Below are 17,536 nucleotides of genomic sequence, written 5' to 3'. Positions count from 1 at the left end.
GACAGTGCATTCCATCCATGCACTCCCTCCCACTGTTCAAGTCATTACAGAGTATTTGCCCCAGTACTGGCCACTTGGACTTTGCACTATTTTTGATCAGAACCTTTTGAGACTCACATTTCAGCTAATATTACATCCAAATTGAAGTCCAACTGTCCAAGCCATATCCCATCAGTTTCACCACGGAAGCCAAGTGGCTTACAAAAGCCAAAGTCAATAACATTCAATTTTCTCCCCTTGTGCACAGTCAGGCATCTTGGCAAAGAAGATGACCAGGCTGGTCAGGCATGATTTGCCCTGGGTAACTCCATGCTAGCTGTTAACAGCCTTTGAAAGGGAGAATTCAGATGCTTTCAGTCCTTTAGAAAAAGTTGCCATCTACTCCTTTCCCAAAGAAGATCTTTTGAAAGCTAACAATTTGCCCCTCTGTCAGGTTACTTGACACAGATGACCAGAAAGGATGAAATAGAAATAGAACCATGTATCATAGGTTTATTAGGGAAGAAAGTTATACTTCAAGGCCATATATTAGGCACTGTACTGAAGCAAAAGTATGTGAGAACAATTAAAATGTTAAAACCCAAATCACCATGAAAAATAAAATGCTCTTTTAATCACTTTAGTTCCTTTTTTTGTCCCCATACAATTTACAGTAACTACAGGAAGCAACTGAAAAGGTAATAGACCTACATTACATGTAAGCTTGGATGAGACTGAGAAATGGAGCAGAGACTAGATCCATCCCTCAGGTATACAGCTACTCTCCCAGGCTGTCAGAATGGGGGTCTTACTAACATAAGCAAAAGCTGTTAAGATGTTACCATGAAAAAGTAAGACCACGAATTACGGAGTAAACTGTTAAATGCCAGATCTCCCAGAAGGACTACTAAAATTCTATGTTATTGCAAGCTTCCAAACGCCTGCTTAAAATTATCATTATACCGTTCATCCATGTCAGCTTTCGCTTTCTGTTCTGGATGAGATTTCAGTTGTATTTTAAAAGAAGTATATCCCAATTTGTTCCCAGAATGGATCAAAGTCAAAGGAGTTTCCTCCTGGCTGACTCTTGTATAGGTGGCTTCTGCTTTTTGGTGGGCAAATAAGTTAAAAGCAGTTTCTAATTTGCAAGTTACTTATCCCATGCCTCTGCACAGTGAAGTGAAAGATACAGACAAGGAATAAATAACATACCAAATAAGATGAGAATGAAGAAAAGTTGTCCTAAAACTTAAAAATGGTAAAGTATAGAAAGTTTAACTGATGCTGATGAACTGCTGAATATGTGTTTCTGCTGGGCTATACAGTGCCACTCTAACAATGACAGACGAGTAGATTCCTATTGAACATCTAGTCCAAAGGCTGCCAAGGAAACAGGATGCAGGTCTTTGATCAATAATTAAAATGTTAGGTCAACAGTACTCACAAGAAGAATACAGCTCTTTCCTTGGTTATTATATTGTGCATAGCAATTTCTCAAACAATTAACAGCACCTTTTACATAAAAATTCCAAACATATTTATCTAGTGAACAGGAAAATCTCAGCATCTCTAAGCAGTACTTCTGCAGATGTACAGTACTGTATATAGATATACATATACCTCAAAGTGAATTTACACTGTGACCTGGTGGTTAGTCCAGCAGTGGGTGAACCCACAGGATAAGTCTTCAGGAGAATACAATGCCTCTGATGGGTGGCCAGTTACATGGCACAATTGCATAGGGGAGCCCTGGTGGGCAGCAAAGGACAGTTTAATATCCCATTAAGCAAGCACAGCATGCTTAGGTCATTCCTGCAAGATATAAGAAACTTCCAAATTTTCAAGGCTAATACAGTTCTAGTTTTCACAGGTCTCACACATTGCAACCACCTCTGTATACTATAAAGACCCAGAGGAGGAAGGTAGGACACCAAACTTATGTCCCTGCTTCCAAGCAGAAATTAAGCAGCACCACAGATTTAGGCTGGTAAAGGGGGGACCATGTTTGGCTTCATGAGGGTATCTTGAATAGCTGGTCTTCATCATTTGCACCATTTCTTTTGGGATTTTTTTTCTTTTCTGAATCAGTTGCTCACAGTTCTCTGGTAGAAATCATTGGAAAAGCATGGTCTGCCTAAGATAGGGAAGCAGACTGCTACCATTTCCCTGGGATGGGCACACCACACTCATACCAGCCCACGTAGTAGTAAGGTGTTGTGTGTCCAATGCGTCCAAATGATACGGGCTCCTGGCGGTACTGGCGGTAATACCCTGTTGGGGGGAAAAATGGTCATTTGCATTAGAAAACAAAGACACAGTAATTTAACAAAAGTAACAAACACAGAAGGAGTCAATCCCACAGCTCTCATGGCCCAGATGAAAACTTAGAAGCTGTCTGGTACTTGGAGTTTTGTCAAAAGGGTATGTGCTAGCCCTTGGTATTTGGGTTTAGATCTTTCTTGAATGGTTTAACTCTGGCCCTTTCTATTTCTTGTATTATTTTGATTGTTTTCACTGTTCAAAAATCTCTTGAACTATTGTGTAATGCTGTGGTCTGCCAAAGAGTTTCTGCATTTCACTCCAAAAGGTGAGTATATTTCAGTTGTGTTTATGAAGTTTGAAAGTCATTTTAAGTATATGAAGGACTAAGGGGCAAAAATGCCATTAAATCGTATTATCTCATAGGGCTCAAGAGACTCTCAACAAACATCAGCTTTTCACAAAGCACAAAAGTGTCATTTCATGCAGTAAATATGGAGTTAAGCCCTTTCTCCCCCTTTTTCTTCATTAGCAGAAAGAATGTGAATGCTTAAAGCATTAGGAGAGGTGCAGCATTCTTTTCCGCATAGCTCGTGCACTGGAACATCTGAAACAGTCATGTCTTGTGCCAACAGTATAATTTCTGTGTGCTCTCTATCTCTGTCTCCTAAACCTAGTAATACACATCTGGATTAATCATCCCTCTTTTGAACTGAGAAATGAAATGCAATACTTCCCGGTGATATAAAAATACCAGTGACTATTTCAGTTTCTTCCTGGTAACACCACCATGAAAGGCTATCAACAAATAATTTACCATGGAAACCATTAAAGCCAACTGAATAAGTTAAATCAACAGACTTATTGAAAAGATTGACTGACTTTCAGGACTGGGTTTATTTTGTGAAACAAGCTATCACTCTCTTGGCTGGGTGACCTGAACAGTTTACTCAGAGAAACTTCTTCAAGGTGAGAATTTTCATTCAGGAGATACCTACCAGGTCAATACAAAAGTACTGCAGCCCAACCTTAAGTCAGTAGATATACTCCTATGTGTTTTGCATTGAATGAACTGGTCAGAAAGCATTTGTAAAAGCCATATTCGTGAAAATGTAGCTGGTACTTTGTGGCATGTGGAAGAGTTTTTGCAATGAGGCTTGTGTTGTAATTAGGGAAAGGATTTTCAGATCTATAAAATTCTTTTCTTCCTAGTTCTGCATTTTGTTCCTGTAAAATATTTGCATTATATGTCCTTCTCTTTCTTTTTGTCTCCCTCTCTCAACACTCACAAGTTGTTCCTTCTGAGACTCTCATAACCTGTTCTGCTTGGCCTGAGTACAACATTACCTCATCATCTACTGCATCAGCTGGACTCGCTCAAAGAGCTGCCAGTAGCAGTGGAGAAAGAATCCCTCTGTGCTCTGCTCCCTACCCTTTAATCCTATGATGGGATGACAGGCACCTGGCCAGCATCCCACTCCCCCATTGCCATACCTCGGATAGTGGGCAGGGCTTCAACATATGACTGAGGTCCTGTTCTTCCATCCAGGTGTGAATCCACAAACTGGCAGTGGTCCTCACCTCTTCCCCAGCTATCCCCGATGCTGTAAAAGGTGTCTGAAGGGTGACAAAGATAGATTATTTGACATAACATTACTTTTGTTTGGGATGCTCCTTTCCACCAAGAAATTAGATGTGGGAGAAAGCAGAAGTACTACAGTGACAAACACAGTATTACAAATGAACAAGAAGCAGCTGGAAACAGGAGGAATACTACTTACACAGTATGGAAGTAGAAATTAGGGAAAAGAGAAATGAGTACAGCTCAGTAAGGAATAGTCCCCATATTGGAAATTCATGGACACTGTACCACAGGTGATGGAAGGAATTTCAAGTGGATCAGTCATTTCAATACATCATGAGAAAATTAAAACCTGTCTATATATCAATACTGTTAGTTTGACTGCAGTCTCAAATGGAAACTATAAACTGTGGAGCCCTTTGTCTAACAGACAGGATGTGTCCTGACACCCTGTTTGTTTCTTGCTACATATTCAAACACTGTCTTTAAACTATACCAATGCACTGCAATGAGAATATTAATGATTAGCATAATCTGAAAAGCCATTGAGATAATCCCCCTACCCCAGATCAACAATATGAAAGTCTTCTTCATTATGTCTCAGCAACTACACCTGTACAAGAGCTACTGCTGACTCTTGAAAGTACTGCTCACCCAGTCACTCTAACACCAGTCTTTCCTTCACTGTTCTCCAATCTGCTCTGGGGATCCCTATGGTGTATTGCTCTGTCTGCATTCAGCTGCAACTCACCCACCTGTGGAGCAAGAGTGGGACTTCCCAGGGAGATGCGTGGAGAGCAGCGCTTTGTTTTCACAGGACAAAGAACACTGCTTTCTCAGGATACAAACACATGCAGGCTTTTCAAGGAAAACTGAGGTCTGCTTGAAAGGTAATGCCGAGGGCATGAGGACAACAGCTCAGCTATCGCATCAGACCTTCTCAAGGGAAGGACTACCAGATAGACATCACATAATTCTTTCACAGATGAGGTGAAGAAAGCAAGAAGATGGATATGACAAGTAATCATATATCAGAAAATAAATCTTTGTGCCCACCTTTCAGGTCATCACTGAGGTAAATCTTGTACCTTAAGGAGTTGCAAAGAACCACCCCTACAAACTTGCGGTACCAAGTTCGTTTCACATATTGCTTGCCACTGCAGTCTGAATAAGTGGGGTCATATTTAAAAGTGAATGGGATCCAGATAGGCTCACCACCTTGGAGAAAAAAGAATAAATATTCAACATTAAGGACAGACTTTAGCATTTTGGCTAGAGTCTTGCTGAGATTAATATCTGATAATATGTTTTACAAGACATGCTGCAGCAGATTAATGCATGGCTCTTCTATATCCAGAAATACTACTTTGAGAATAAGAATCACTAAGAAAAAAAAAATGAAAAGCAAGGGACTGGATTAAATCCCTTGTAGGCAGAAGACAATAATAACTGTTAAAACCATTAAAAATATGATTTCATGCAGTAAGCCACAGTTTTAAGAAAACAGTCTCACTGGTTTTACTAAAACATCTTCTCTACCCAGTGATATTCAGTTTCTTAAGGAAGCTGATCCTAGGTCTGACAGCGACACTGTCTAAATGCAGTCACTTGTGTTATAACACTAAGTACAAAACTTAACCCTTTTGCTAAAGAACAGATCTTATGAATTCTGTGGTGACTAACAGCCTGTGATGTGAAGTTCCTTTTTGCCATTTGGTTAAAAAGATCAAATCAGAAATGTACTTTTCTATTTTGTTTTCTCACATTACATCAAAACAGATGAGTTTCCAATAACAGAAGTGAGAACTTTCCTGGGGAATTCTATCTAGAACACTGCTGCAGAGGAGACTGCTTAATTGTACTGCAAAAGACAAAATATTCCTACTGGCTTACCTAAATGTTTGCTTTATACTAATCAAGACAATGTGATTTCTTTTGATATTGCTGTCATAGTAATGTATATAGAATTACACAAACAGATTCCAATGTGATAACTGGTATTTTTCTCTCCAGTCACATCATGAAGCCCTGTTTTTACTGTGCTATTTTAAGGTGGTTTACAAATGAGATTGAAAGATTATTCTATTAGTCATTTCTTCCTCCCTCTCACTAGGCACATGGACTGAATCCTGCAAGAAACTGCATATGAGCAGCTATCCATCAGCAGTCCTTGAAACTCAGCACTAGGGAATCAGCTCTTCTGATTAGGGGCTGAACTGGCTTATTGCAAGTTTGGAAACGCAAAGCAAGTTCAGCAACTTCGTGGCATATCATTGATGTCAGTAACACATCCTTGAATTTCATAGTATTTATAACGGCGTGATGATCAGTACAGATGAGCATAACAGCTCGACAGGAAAAGCTGATCCCACTGTTAAAGCTGTGCTCAGGCAACTGAGCGACCCAGATACAGAAGCAATACAGTTTAGTGCTTATTACTAAGCAATTAAAGCTGTTGTATCAGGCAAAAGATGGACCATAACCAAGTGCTTATTCTAATGTATCTTTAAGAGATTTCTTTTCAAAGGCCAGAATAAGGGGTTTGAAAATGGAAAGTGTTTTTGAATTAGCACAATGCATTACTATATTTTCCTGCTTGAAACTGTAACTCAAGCTGTGGCATAATGAGATTCTAACACCTACATTATAACTGGTTTGCACAGGTTTTACACATTTCATGAAGAAACAGCAGAAGAAGACTTACCAGGTGGTCTGACAATGAGGAGAGGATTGTCTAGAATGATGAAACAAATAAAAAAAAAAATCAGTATTTTGCTCCAAACATTATTTTATAATGAAACATTCAGTGTCACTCAAGAGAACAGAGTAAGTTGCAGAGTAACTGCTTTTAGCTACATGATGTGTATGGGACTTGTATGTCTCACCAGTGTGCAGAGCTGATGAGTGTTTGCTATTCCACCATTCTTGTCAGCTGATGAAACTTGCCACAGGATTCTCTATGTATTCTGATATGGTAAAAACTCAACTGAGATTGATACCAAAGTTTAAAGCCACCTTTGAAACATGTTTCCTCTTCTCAGAAGGTCCTCAGAGCAGGAGGACAGTTTCACTGTACACTTCTGCATATATAGTGTAAGTTACACCTGCAGGCCTACCTTCCAAAGGGAAACAGAGCCTTCCTCTTGTATGCAAATCTTGTTTAGCAACATGTTTAGCACAGCTATTTAGTGCTATTCATAAACATATGGAATTTATAACTTTAACTCTGTCATAGTGACAGGATTTTTGCAGGGGCCCCCTGAGCAGTGCAAAGAGCACTGCCCGCTACTTCAGGAGCTTCTGCTTGATTAATATAATCCCCTTTTTAAATGAAGAAGGATGGAAGAGGTGTGGAGTAAGGACAACAAAACAACATGATCTAATGCATTAGTTTGTCATTATTCATTACATTGCAGTTTCTGTCATCTCTTAACTAGCCCTTATTGTACACAAAATACCTGAATAAAAACCATGGTGCTTGTCTACTGATGGGGAAGAAAAATTTTGGTTTGCTGAAAGAGAACAACAGTTTCCTGTTCTCTTCAGTGTCTTACTCAATACAGGGATAAGAGTGAGCATTTTTAAACACCTGCTTGATCCTGTGATGGCATTGTTTATTGAATATACTCATCACCTCAAACCTTTCAGTTGCACCAGAAGAGCACTCTGAACTAGCAATTTCTATCTCTTCTGACCCATTCCATCACTGTAACTGTATTATCTGGCTTTAAATTTAGCAACTGCTTTTGTACTTGTGCCAGCTGGAAAGCCACCTTTGGCCACATGACAAAAGAAAGATCAGTGCTGCAAATAAAACTTTAAATTTGGTGTATTTAATCTGTTAAATAAAGCTAAAAAGGTAGCTGATCATGGATGGGAAATATAGGCATTCAGGCCCATATACTGGCACACAACTAATCAGCAAAACTCCCTGCAAGGTATAGCACAGAATCATTAAGGTTAGAATAGTCCTTTAGATCAAGTCCAAGTGTTAATGTAGCACTGTCAAGTCCATCACTAAACCATGTCCCTAAGCATCATATATGCAGGTGACTCTACCACTTCCCTGAGCTGCCTGTTCCAATGCTTGACAACCCTTTTGGTGAATAAATTATTCCTAATATGCAATCTAAACCTCTGCTGCTGCAACGTGAGGCCATTTCCTCACATCCTATCCCTTGTTACTTGGAAGAAGAGAGCAACCCCAACTTCACTACAACCTCTTTTTAGATAGCTGTAGAGAGTTTCCCCTGAGCCTCCTTTTCTGCAGGCTGAACACCCCAGTTCCCTCAGCCATTCCTCACAGGTCTTGTTCTCCAGACCCTTCACCAACTTCAGTGCTCTTCTTTGGATATGCTCCAGCACTTCAATGTCTCTCTTGCAGTGAGGGGCCCAGAACTGAGATTCAGCCTCACCAGTGCTGAGTCCAGGAGAGCAATCACTTCCCTGGTCCTGCTGGCCACACGATTTCTGATACAAGCCAGTATGCTTCTTGGGCACTCTCCTGGATTGTATTTGTCCAGTGTTAAATGTTATGCTTGGATTTGTACCTGAGCTTCCTACTCCTTAAAAATATCTAAGTATGCTATGGAGGACCGTTTACCTATCTGCATTTTTGTTTCTGCGAAGGCTTACTTGCATGGGTCTTAACGGAGCTTCTGAAGCAAGTACTACAGGGTGGAGTCAAATGAGAAAAGGCACAGACTGCAAAAGACCCATGTCATCAAAATGGCAAAATTTGAAAGAGACAACAGACCTTTCACTCAAGTAAAGACTGAAAAATTTGTCCATTATTATTCAGTGGAGTCATTGGCCTCTGGCTTAATGGAAGAAGAAGAAAATAGTAAAAATAGTCCATTTAACATACTATTTTTAGAAAGGGGTGTTGCTCTTGAATGGACTATTAGCCCTGTGAACAAGCAGCATGCCTTGTCCAAGAAAGAACAGAGAACTTTGCCCATCTGATGGAACAATAGTTTCCTGTATTTCATCCAGAGACAACTGCTTCCAACTGTTCAGCTGTTAACAATTAGGAAGCTAATATACTAAATGTTTGGTCAATTTATCAAAGACATTAAACTTCCCATTGCTTCTATATTGTAGAACATTAGTAGTCTTTGGTATTTTAAATTCAACTTCCCATTTCCATGAAGCTCACTTTAATGTCACTTAGAACTTCATAGGGGCATTCAGAGTGTGTATTATTTCCCTGTCTTCACTGAAAACAAATAATTTACCTTTTAAAAACAAATCTCAAAGCAGTGAGTTCAGAAGCATCGCCATTATTACTGTGCTGGTTTCAGCCACTACTCTGTCACAGCTGTTATCAGGAATTCAGTTTTGAGATGAAAATAAAAAGCAAAGCATACCAGATTCTGTGATAAATGAAACTGAAGAGCTAATAGGTCCATAACCAAAGGGATTCTTTGCTTGGACTTTAAAATAATACCTGAAAAAAAAAAAAAGAGAGGGAAAATAAAACAGCAATTTGACTGCAATGGCTAAAATATAAATAATACTAAAACAGGATGAGAATTAAAAACAGGATGAGAATTAAATAATCAGAATTCTACTGAGTTCAGGTGCTCTTTGCATTAAATGAAGTTGGATACTGAGCCAGGGTACGAGCTGGCTGCTAAAGACAAAGTTTTCCTTTTTTTGCAGTTGGTTTCAAGCATGGTTTTGGATCATTTATTTATATCATCCCCCTTCCCAAAACCACACACAACGACATCCACTTTATACTTAGCAATAGACTAAAAGAAAAGATTGCAAGGCAATTGAATTCTTGGTCTCAGGAAGAGTTTTAAACCAGATTAACTCCTATGAAAGCAGTGGTGTAAATTGCAGACTAAAACTGGGTGAGATTTACATGAGATCAGAAGCTCAGCTTTTGACCTTTCTGTAAAAACTCCAGCAGCATTAAGATCATAGTACTTGAGTAACATGAGAAAGCTTCACATATTGCCTTATTGATTCCCCCAAAGTATTTAAATCATATGCTTAACTTGAAGCACATGACTCACCACTAGAACTCCATTCGTTGCCCAATAGAAGCAAAATTATTCTCACCCTTAGAGATGAACACGTGTAAGCACATTTTTAGTTCATTTCCAAATACAATGATTATTACTTGATGCCTACCCTGACATTTTTTCCCCCAGATTAATGTTTTTTTTCTTTTATCTTCATATCCAGTCCAGCAGAAACCAATTAGAATGGAAGATTACTGTAAAAATTTCCAGCACAGCATTTTTAAAGTGCCTGAGTTTAGGTTTTCCTTTCTTGCTTGCTCAATTTCATTCTTGCAAAGAAATTAATAAAAAAAATTACTGTGCCTCTGTAATATGCACATAGTATTTGGATCTTCATTTAGCTTTGTATCCAGAAGCATCTCCAAAAGCTCCACACATGACCCAACAAACAGGGCAAGTGCTTATTCACATGGAGGTTTGCCACCAAGCACTGGATTACCTCCGGTGGCAATGTCCCACCCAAGTCGCAGGCCTGATGCTTCTCAGCTGGTGAAAGTGAGCCTGCCCCATTGAAAACATGAGACTGCTCTTGGTGGTAGAGCTCTCTCCATTCTGCACAGAAACCTGCCAGTGACACTCTGCTTGCATGGCCCGTGCTGGGCTGACACAGTGTGGTTCATAGCAAAGGCGATCTGATGTCCCTGGAAGCTATTACCATCTAGTACAGTTTATTCACCAAGCGTGGTCAACCATCCACATTAAAAGGTTCATTCCCCGTTCTTCCCTTCTGTCCACAAGAGATGACAGTAGCCCTTGCAACAGAAGAGTGTAACATGTAGTTTAATGTCATGCTCTACAGCCTACCAGGCAGTGGGAAATTCAACACAGTCCTGTTGGAAGAACTTTGATGTGTTTAGTGTGCCATTCAATTTTTACTATGTGTGCTTTCCTATACCATCAGTTGTATCTGTTCCTCAAAGACTTAACCACACAGCAGGGCCTGGAAGTGGCTCCTGAAAGGATCCTCTCTGGCCTAAGCACCAGCTAAGCACATACAAAACTATTCAAAATGATAAACCAGAGCGGACCCACCTGAACTAGCCTTTTGGCAAAGGTATCCTTTTCCATTAAAAAGGAATACCTTTTTACATGCAAAGAGAACTGCTTCACCTCGGAATCAAACTGATCTCTATGAAAAGGCTGAAAAGATATACAAACGACATCCACTTCTTCAGCAGAAGGGTGGCAGTCATGTGAACACCGTGTTTTGCTGTGAAGCAAGTCAAGGTTTGTGCTAGGGCATCTGCTTGTTCACTCCATAAAAATTACAGGTCGGTCTTCTAGGTGAGGTCAGTGTGGAACCTACAGGGATGGAATATTCTGGACTTCATCCGTGGCATGAGCTTTACTTTTTCTCTGTGCCAGACCCTCTGTGGGACATGTTCCCAGCCCTGCACAGGGGACGTGCCCCTTGTCCCTGCTGCGTCCCACAGCTGATACCGGAAACCAGATCCACTCCTGCTTTCTGCAGCCAGTTCTGCCTCTAATTAATGACTATACGATGTTCACAAACAACTCACAGTTTTCCTTAAAAGACACATATGCTGTAGCCAAAAGAAACCACATTAAATAGTGAAATTTAGCAAGACTGTGCATTTTCCTCATGCCTAGCACAATCCTCTTGCTGGCAGAGATGCTTGACTGTGGTTTTAACTATTGACCTTGATTTCTGGACTGCAGCTTCTGAGTGTTTAGCATGGCTGGAGAAAGAGGAGAGGAAAGTCAAAAAGCCTCCCGTGTGCTGCTGTACTTTTGGCCACCCAAGCAGAGCATGGCAGCCTGAGCGCTGCTTTAATGTCCTGAGCTGCCAGTGCTGTCATAGAGCAGCTGCACCCATCCACACCTCCTTCACCCACTCACACCTTCTCCACGCGGACTGGGGCATGGGCTGGTGGCACAAGCCTGACCACTGGGATGGGACACAGGCCAACGATTCCTTACACTGGCTCCCAAAATAGCTGCCAAGTTATGACAACTTAGCCCAGCACTTGGTGTAACTACTTCAGAAGAGAACTAAATGTTTTCCAGCCCTTATCTTTTCTGTAATGCTTCAATGCGTAGTGAAACATCTGTATGGGTGCCTGACTTCCACTGCTTCCAAAGAGTTACAATTGGCTACCACCTTTATAATACAGTGGCACCTTCTGAGCAACCCTTTCAAAGCACTTCATGTGTGTGTATTAATGCTAGATTCAAAGCATTCCCATGAGATACGTAAGCACAATGATCCACATCTGAAATAGGAGAGAGCAGCCCAAGAACCTCATGCACCTATTTAACTGGGGAAAACCACACAGTTTTGTATCTAACACATAGTACAGGAACTGATTACCAATGCGATCACCAAAAGTGTGCAATCAGGTACCCTGCTACATACATAGAAGCCTGTCTGAGACACATGATAGTTCAAGCTGCCTGCCTGACGATCTGGAAAAAACAGCAACAAAATTATGAGTACATTTTTCTTTGCTAAATTGGAAAATTGGTTCCTAAGCCTTTATGTACTCAAGAAGCCTCAAGTTGTGCCAGAAAGAGAGCCAGGTCTCATGCCTTGCTGACCTGTGATTTAAACATAGACAATGCTATGATTGCTGTATTAAGAATGTCAATAAAATAATGCAGTCAGGATATATTCCTTTCTCAGACATGACAAAAGAGAAATTGCCAACACCTTTCTAGGTCTAGGCATCTGACATTTTCATTAGTCAGAATCCTTCAGCTGACGAATTTGCCAGGAAGTCTCAGATAGTGAAACTCAACTGTTCTCCATTCCATAAATGTATGAAACAAAATGTTTAATATATAAGTTGATTGTGTTTTGACTACGCTTTACTTAGCAGAATTGCAATGAATTGTTACCAATAGGTAGAGAAAAGTCACAACTGCAACAAGAAAAGAACCTTTTCATTCTAAGAATAAACCTTCTTTGAGATTTTATTTATGACTTCTACTGACATGTCAAGAAAGGACAGAGTAAACTGCTAATGGGGCAATGAATATGTAATGTTTTCAGTCATTTAGACTATATGACTAATCGTATCACCATACCTGTCACTTGGAGCAAATTGACTTTATGTTTTAATTCAAGGTGTCTCCCTTCTGCTGTAATTGAATAGCTGGCACTTGCAGCCACAAAGTGAGATAATCACTCAGCAGGATAACTAGGGAAGCAGCTGGTTTTCAGAAAATTAGTTACCTGTAAAATCCTTTTTTCCATCCTCAGCGAAGGCAGGCCTGCACAGATCCCTAGCCCCATGCCCTGCTCAGTGGCAGGTTGAGATGGTGGCATGCCAGACAACCATCTGGGGGACACAGCAGCATTCTTTGTTATGGCAAAGTGACCACATGCCAGCTATGGGAATGGTGGGATTGTTGCTGTGGGACCTCCACCAGCACTGGGCAAGAGCCAGAGTGAATGCATAGAGGAGACAAGCAGAGCATGTGGCTGCTCCTCACAGAGGGGAACCAGCATGCTTAACCTGGTGTCTCGGACAGAGAGACATGCACTGCCTGTGAAGGGGAGGGGATGAGCTGACGTGACAGCACCCACAGACCCACTGCTCAGCGGGATTGGTGGCTGAGAAGGAAAAGAGGCTGAGAGAGGGTCAGGAAAGAAAGGCAGATTTCATTCCATGAGCACAGGAAGAAGGCAGCAAGGGCTGTATCCCTTTTACAACTGCACCATCCCTCTGGAAGAAAAATATGTAAATCAGATGCCTGCAGGATGACAGGCTAGTGCAAAGTGTCTCCATCCATCAGAAATAGCCTAGCACTACTTCTGTCATCGATATGGACAAAAACTGCTAAAGCAGAACTGGAACAGGAACTTCCTTCACAGCTGGTGTGACACAGGTCTACTGCTTGTGTAGGACAAGGTTTTCATTGACATCTCACCTCTTCTGTGCTCCTCTGGTGACACACAGCAGCCACTTGGGGCTGATGCTGCTTGTTGCACATACTGCAGCTTTGCTTTAATGGAGATACAGAAAAGAAACAGAAATTTTTGGTGTATCTGGCCCCCAGAGCCAGAAGATCCAGGCTCTGTTTGCAGTTGTGAGCCCTGTGTAAATGCTCAGAGCTTCCCATGAAATGCTCTGTAAAACACTGGAATCGGTAGCAGCAGGCACTGTGGGATCAAATTGTCCTGGAGTGAAGAAAACCCAAATGGACAAGGAAGAAGATTTGACAACACGTGCAGATATGGTAGTAAAGGGCAGCAGTTTAAATCACGAGACTGTCTAGCCACTCCCATCAGGCACTGACTTTGGTTTCCTGCAAAGAGGCAGCAAAAAGCCTAACCATGCTCGAGAAGGGACTGAAATGTTTATGACAAGGATTATAGTGTTTGTGACTACAGGAGACCGGATTTAGTGGCTGAGCAGATCCTGCCCAGCCCTTTGAATCAGTCTTCTGGACAGCTGAGAATTAATGTTAGGGAACAGGCTTTGTCAAGACTGCTGGTTTTAAGATTTAATAAGGTTTAAAGTAATGCTAGTGTTTACATTCACATGTCACAGGGAAACAGCTCCTGTGCCCACTGAAGCTGACCAGGGTTTTGCTAATGGAAAAACTTCCACTTCTTAAATGGAGGTTAGATCAAGCCTCAGAAGACAACTTACGACAAGGGTCAAACATAGACTTTCTTTGTAAAACCTAAAACAGGTTTAGGTTTTATAAAACCAGGCAAATGTTTTCCAGGGTATTTTGTCAGCTTCAGATCTTCTCTTTGGCTCACTTTTGCCAAGATGTCAACCTGTTACTGGTATGCTGCACACACCGCTAGGTTGCACCTCTAGTAGCCCCTTATGGTACAGCCAGCAGTCCATAGTATCTGCATACAGTAAATCCAACTTAATTGGAGATTTCTCATAAAATTTACCAGCAATGCAAACACTAAATTTTTAGACTAACTTCAAATTTCACACCATATTTTCTTGGTTAGCAGGGGGTATTTTCCCAGTGGTTTCAGAGTTGTTTTTAAGACAAAAAAATATGCAATCAATTCAGACTGTTGATTTGGAGAATGTAAATGAGGTTGGCTGATACACACAATTTCTCTGTTGCAAAGAATTCTCCTTCTCCACCACAGACCTCACATGAAGCCTTTACTGCCTCCAGAGTGTACAAGAGGCCGATGGACCATACCACTCTTCAGTAAGATGCTGGGAAAATAACACGCTTAAAACAAACAGCACTTGCTTGAATCTCCCTACTTTGCTTTGAAACAGAGCCTTAATATTTAACATGGAAGTTACCAGCTTCATGGATATACATGAATCTATAACCTTGCTGTTTGAACTCCACTCAAAACCAGCCAAATTGTGTTAACATACACCTCAGTGGATATATCAAAGGTTGGCAGCTCAATTCCCACCAACTCCTGTGAACTGAGCATGGCTAGGACAGTGGCTGCAGGGTTCCTGGGGGTTTTCACTGCAACAGCTCTTTCTGGTGACTTGGAGCCCTTGCGATGTTGGACATGAGAAGCCAAGAGCTATGAATGGCCTTCAAAACTGCCCTTGGGGCAGCAGGAGAAGAAGACTTGACTAAAAGTCAGTGAAGGGGTGAGGTGCTGCAGTGAAGGTGGAAATGGCACAGAAGCAAGATAGAGAGTACCACAGCTGGGGAACGCTGCGGCATACAGGCAATGCCTCCTTGGCCTGTGGGGTGGACAGGGTGAGAGTGGAGGACTGAAAACTAAACTGGGATGTACAGGAGTCTGGGATGTATTTCAGACCCAGAATTAGAGAGAAAAGTATGAGAGACACCAAGCATCTTTCAAAAGAAGTAATTTTAATGTAGTCCCTTTTGTGGCTGTTTACTTCCTACCCAGTCATCATCACTTTTCAGTGAGACTTTTTACAAGATGAAAACCTAAAGCTCCTGCCCAACTAACTTCGGAGCAACTGCCACAGCCTCATTACATACCACCAAACCTTCTCTTCCAGCACAACTCATGTGAACAGACAGCAAAAACAGACCAGACAAAGGCACCTCTCCCTGCCAGCCCTTAGGTATTAAATCTTGGCCACATTGATGTGTAAGAATGGCCACATCACATCTTGCCAAGGATATTGTCTAGTATTCTCTCCCCAATAAAATCAGCTCAGTTATGAGTAACAGTAGAAAATGCATTCTTAATAAGTTTCCTTTGTTACTTATATGTGGTTTTATATACACATACGCATGTACATGCAGTCATCTGCTCCAGGCTTACTACGGTAAATATACCATGTTAAATAGCTGTGCAGTTTGTAAAATGATTTGCTGTCAAACAGGATGAGTAAAATCTAGATGAGATGTGAACATTTATACTAAGGCCAAGAAAAACAATTGACAATACTCAGAATTTGTTTTACTTCCCTGACACAACTGAAAAAGAGTGGATCAAATCTTTACCGTGTGTTGGGCTTCAGGTTCTCAATTGGCAAATGAGTAGACCCTGCAGTCCTGGTTGACCACTTATTCTTTAAAAAGTCATCATAAGATGCACTGTAAACCAGATAACCTGTAAATGGGAAAGGCAAATAGTTGTGAAGATTCTAAACAGATTTTCAGTAAATGACAGCCTTAGATGCCATGGTAGATTTTATGGGTTATAAGGAGTAGAAGCATCTTTGAATATGAAAGTGATTTGGTGCCTAACTCTTCTGGAAAATCCCAGGCTATGATCATTTTCTGTCATTAGCTAATAATGATGGAGCATTACATCAGAGAATGGTACATCAGAGCTGTATATTCTGATTTAAAACACGGCGAAGACAAAAAGATGCCAGAAGCAACACATTCACTGCTTTAAGTGACACATTGTCTGTGCATAAACTAATATAGTTAGAAACACCAAGGGGATTTTTGGGGAAAAAAACCCCATGTTATACAGACTGCACTCAGTAAGGTACTGGATCAACAGCCTTGAAGAAGGAAAAGCTGCGGGACAGACACCACATAGCCTGTTTAAGTGCCACTGTCTCCCTTCCCAATCATTCAGAAGTTCCCACCCCTTGGCCATGCCTGTCAGCTGCAGAGCTGAGAGAGGCTCCTGAACAGCTGGATGTTAGCACCAAAGCAGTGTCCTTTTCCAGTGCTTACTTCAGACCTTTTGGGTCTGCTGACAAACAGGGGTTGATTAATTTCTAAAGTATTTTGGTTATTTACTCTAGTGTTTTTCCAGCAATGTTTGAGATTAATTCGTGAAGACAGTTGGGCTTTGTTCCGGCTCTCAAAAGGTCTAAAGACATTAAAGGAGATCTAATTGCATACATTTGTTTAACACATTCCCCATCCCTGAATCTTGCCTGTGAGACTACTTGAGCAAAATTTCTGTAAAGGGATTAAAAAGTAAAGTAAAGCATAGCCTGGACCTCAGACACCACTGGAGATAATTGACTCTGATGCACTCTTTCCCTACAAAATAAGCATGCTAGAAGACCACCAAGCAAGCCAGAAGCCCCTCTACAGTCAGATCGTTCCTGCAGCCACACTTACAGCCAGGCAGGACCCAGACCAGCTCCAGCCACACAGTTACCTTTGCTTGGAGTGGACTGAAGCCAAATGTGAAGGATGCTCCAAAGGCAGGCTTGGGGCTACCTGCAGTGGAGCTGAGTGCATTACCTGGGGGCAGAAGTGCTCAGGTGAGCAAAGTGCTATCACAGATACCATCCAGGCAAGAAGCAGTGCCTTC

At 41.2% G+C, this 17,536-nt stretch overlaps 1 protein-coding gene across 1 annotated transcript in view; it reads right to left on the bottom strand.

Moving 5' to 3' along the window:
• Window positions 1-466: 466 nt before the first annotated feature.
• FNDC1 (fibronectin type III domain containing 1) overlaps window positions 467-17,536 on the bottom strand; it is a 61,985-nt gene continuing 44,915 nt past the window's right edge. Inside the window, exons 15-20 of the mRNA XM_034060763.1 lie at window positions 16,255-16,363; window positions 9,190-9,269; window positions 6,525-6,554; window positions 4,877-5,038; window positions 3,733-3,855; window positions 467-2,250 (exon numbers count right to left, since the gene is read on the bottom strand). Coding sequence (XP_033916654.1) covers window positions 2,135-2,250; window positions 3,733-3,855; window positions 4,877-5,038; window positions 6,525-6,554; window positions 9,190-9,269; window positions 16,255-16,363 — 620 coding nt within the window. The 3' untranslated portion in view covers window positions 467-2,134. The remainder of the gene's footprint in view (window positions 2,251-3,732; window positions 3,856-4,876; window positions 5,039-6,524; window positions 6,555-9,189; window positions 9,270-16,254; window positions 16,364-17,536) is intronic.

Source organism: Melopsittacus undulatus, chromosome 3, assembly GCF_012275295.1.
Source record: "Melopsittacus undulatus isolate bMelUnd1 chromosome 3, bMelUnd1.mat.Z, whole genome shotgun sequence".
In the NCBI taxonomy this organism is placed as follows: domain Eukaryota; kingdom Metazoa; phylum Chordata; class Aves; order Psittaciformes; family Psittaculidae; genus Melopsittacus; species Melopsittacus undulatus.
Note: the sequence above shows the minus strand (reverse complement) of the source record. Positions and strands in the feature narration are given on the sequence as shown.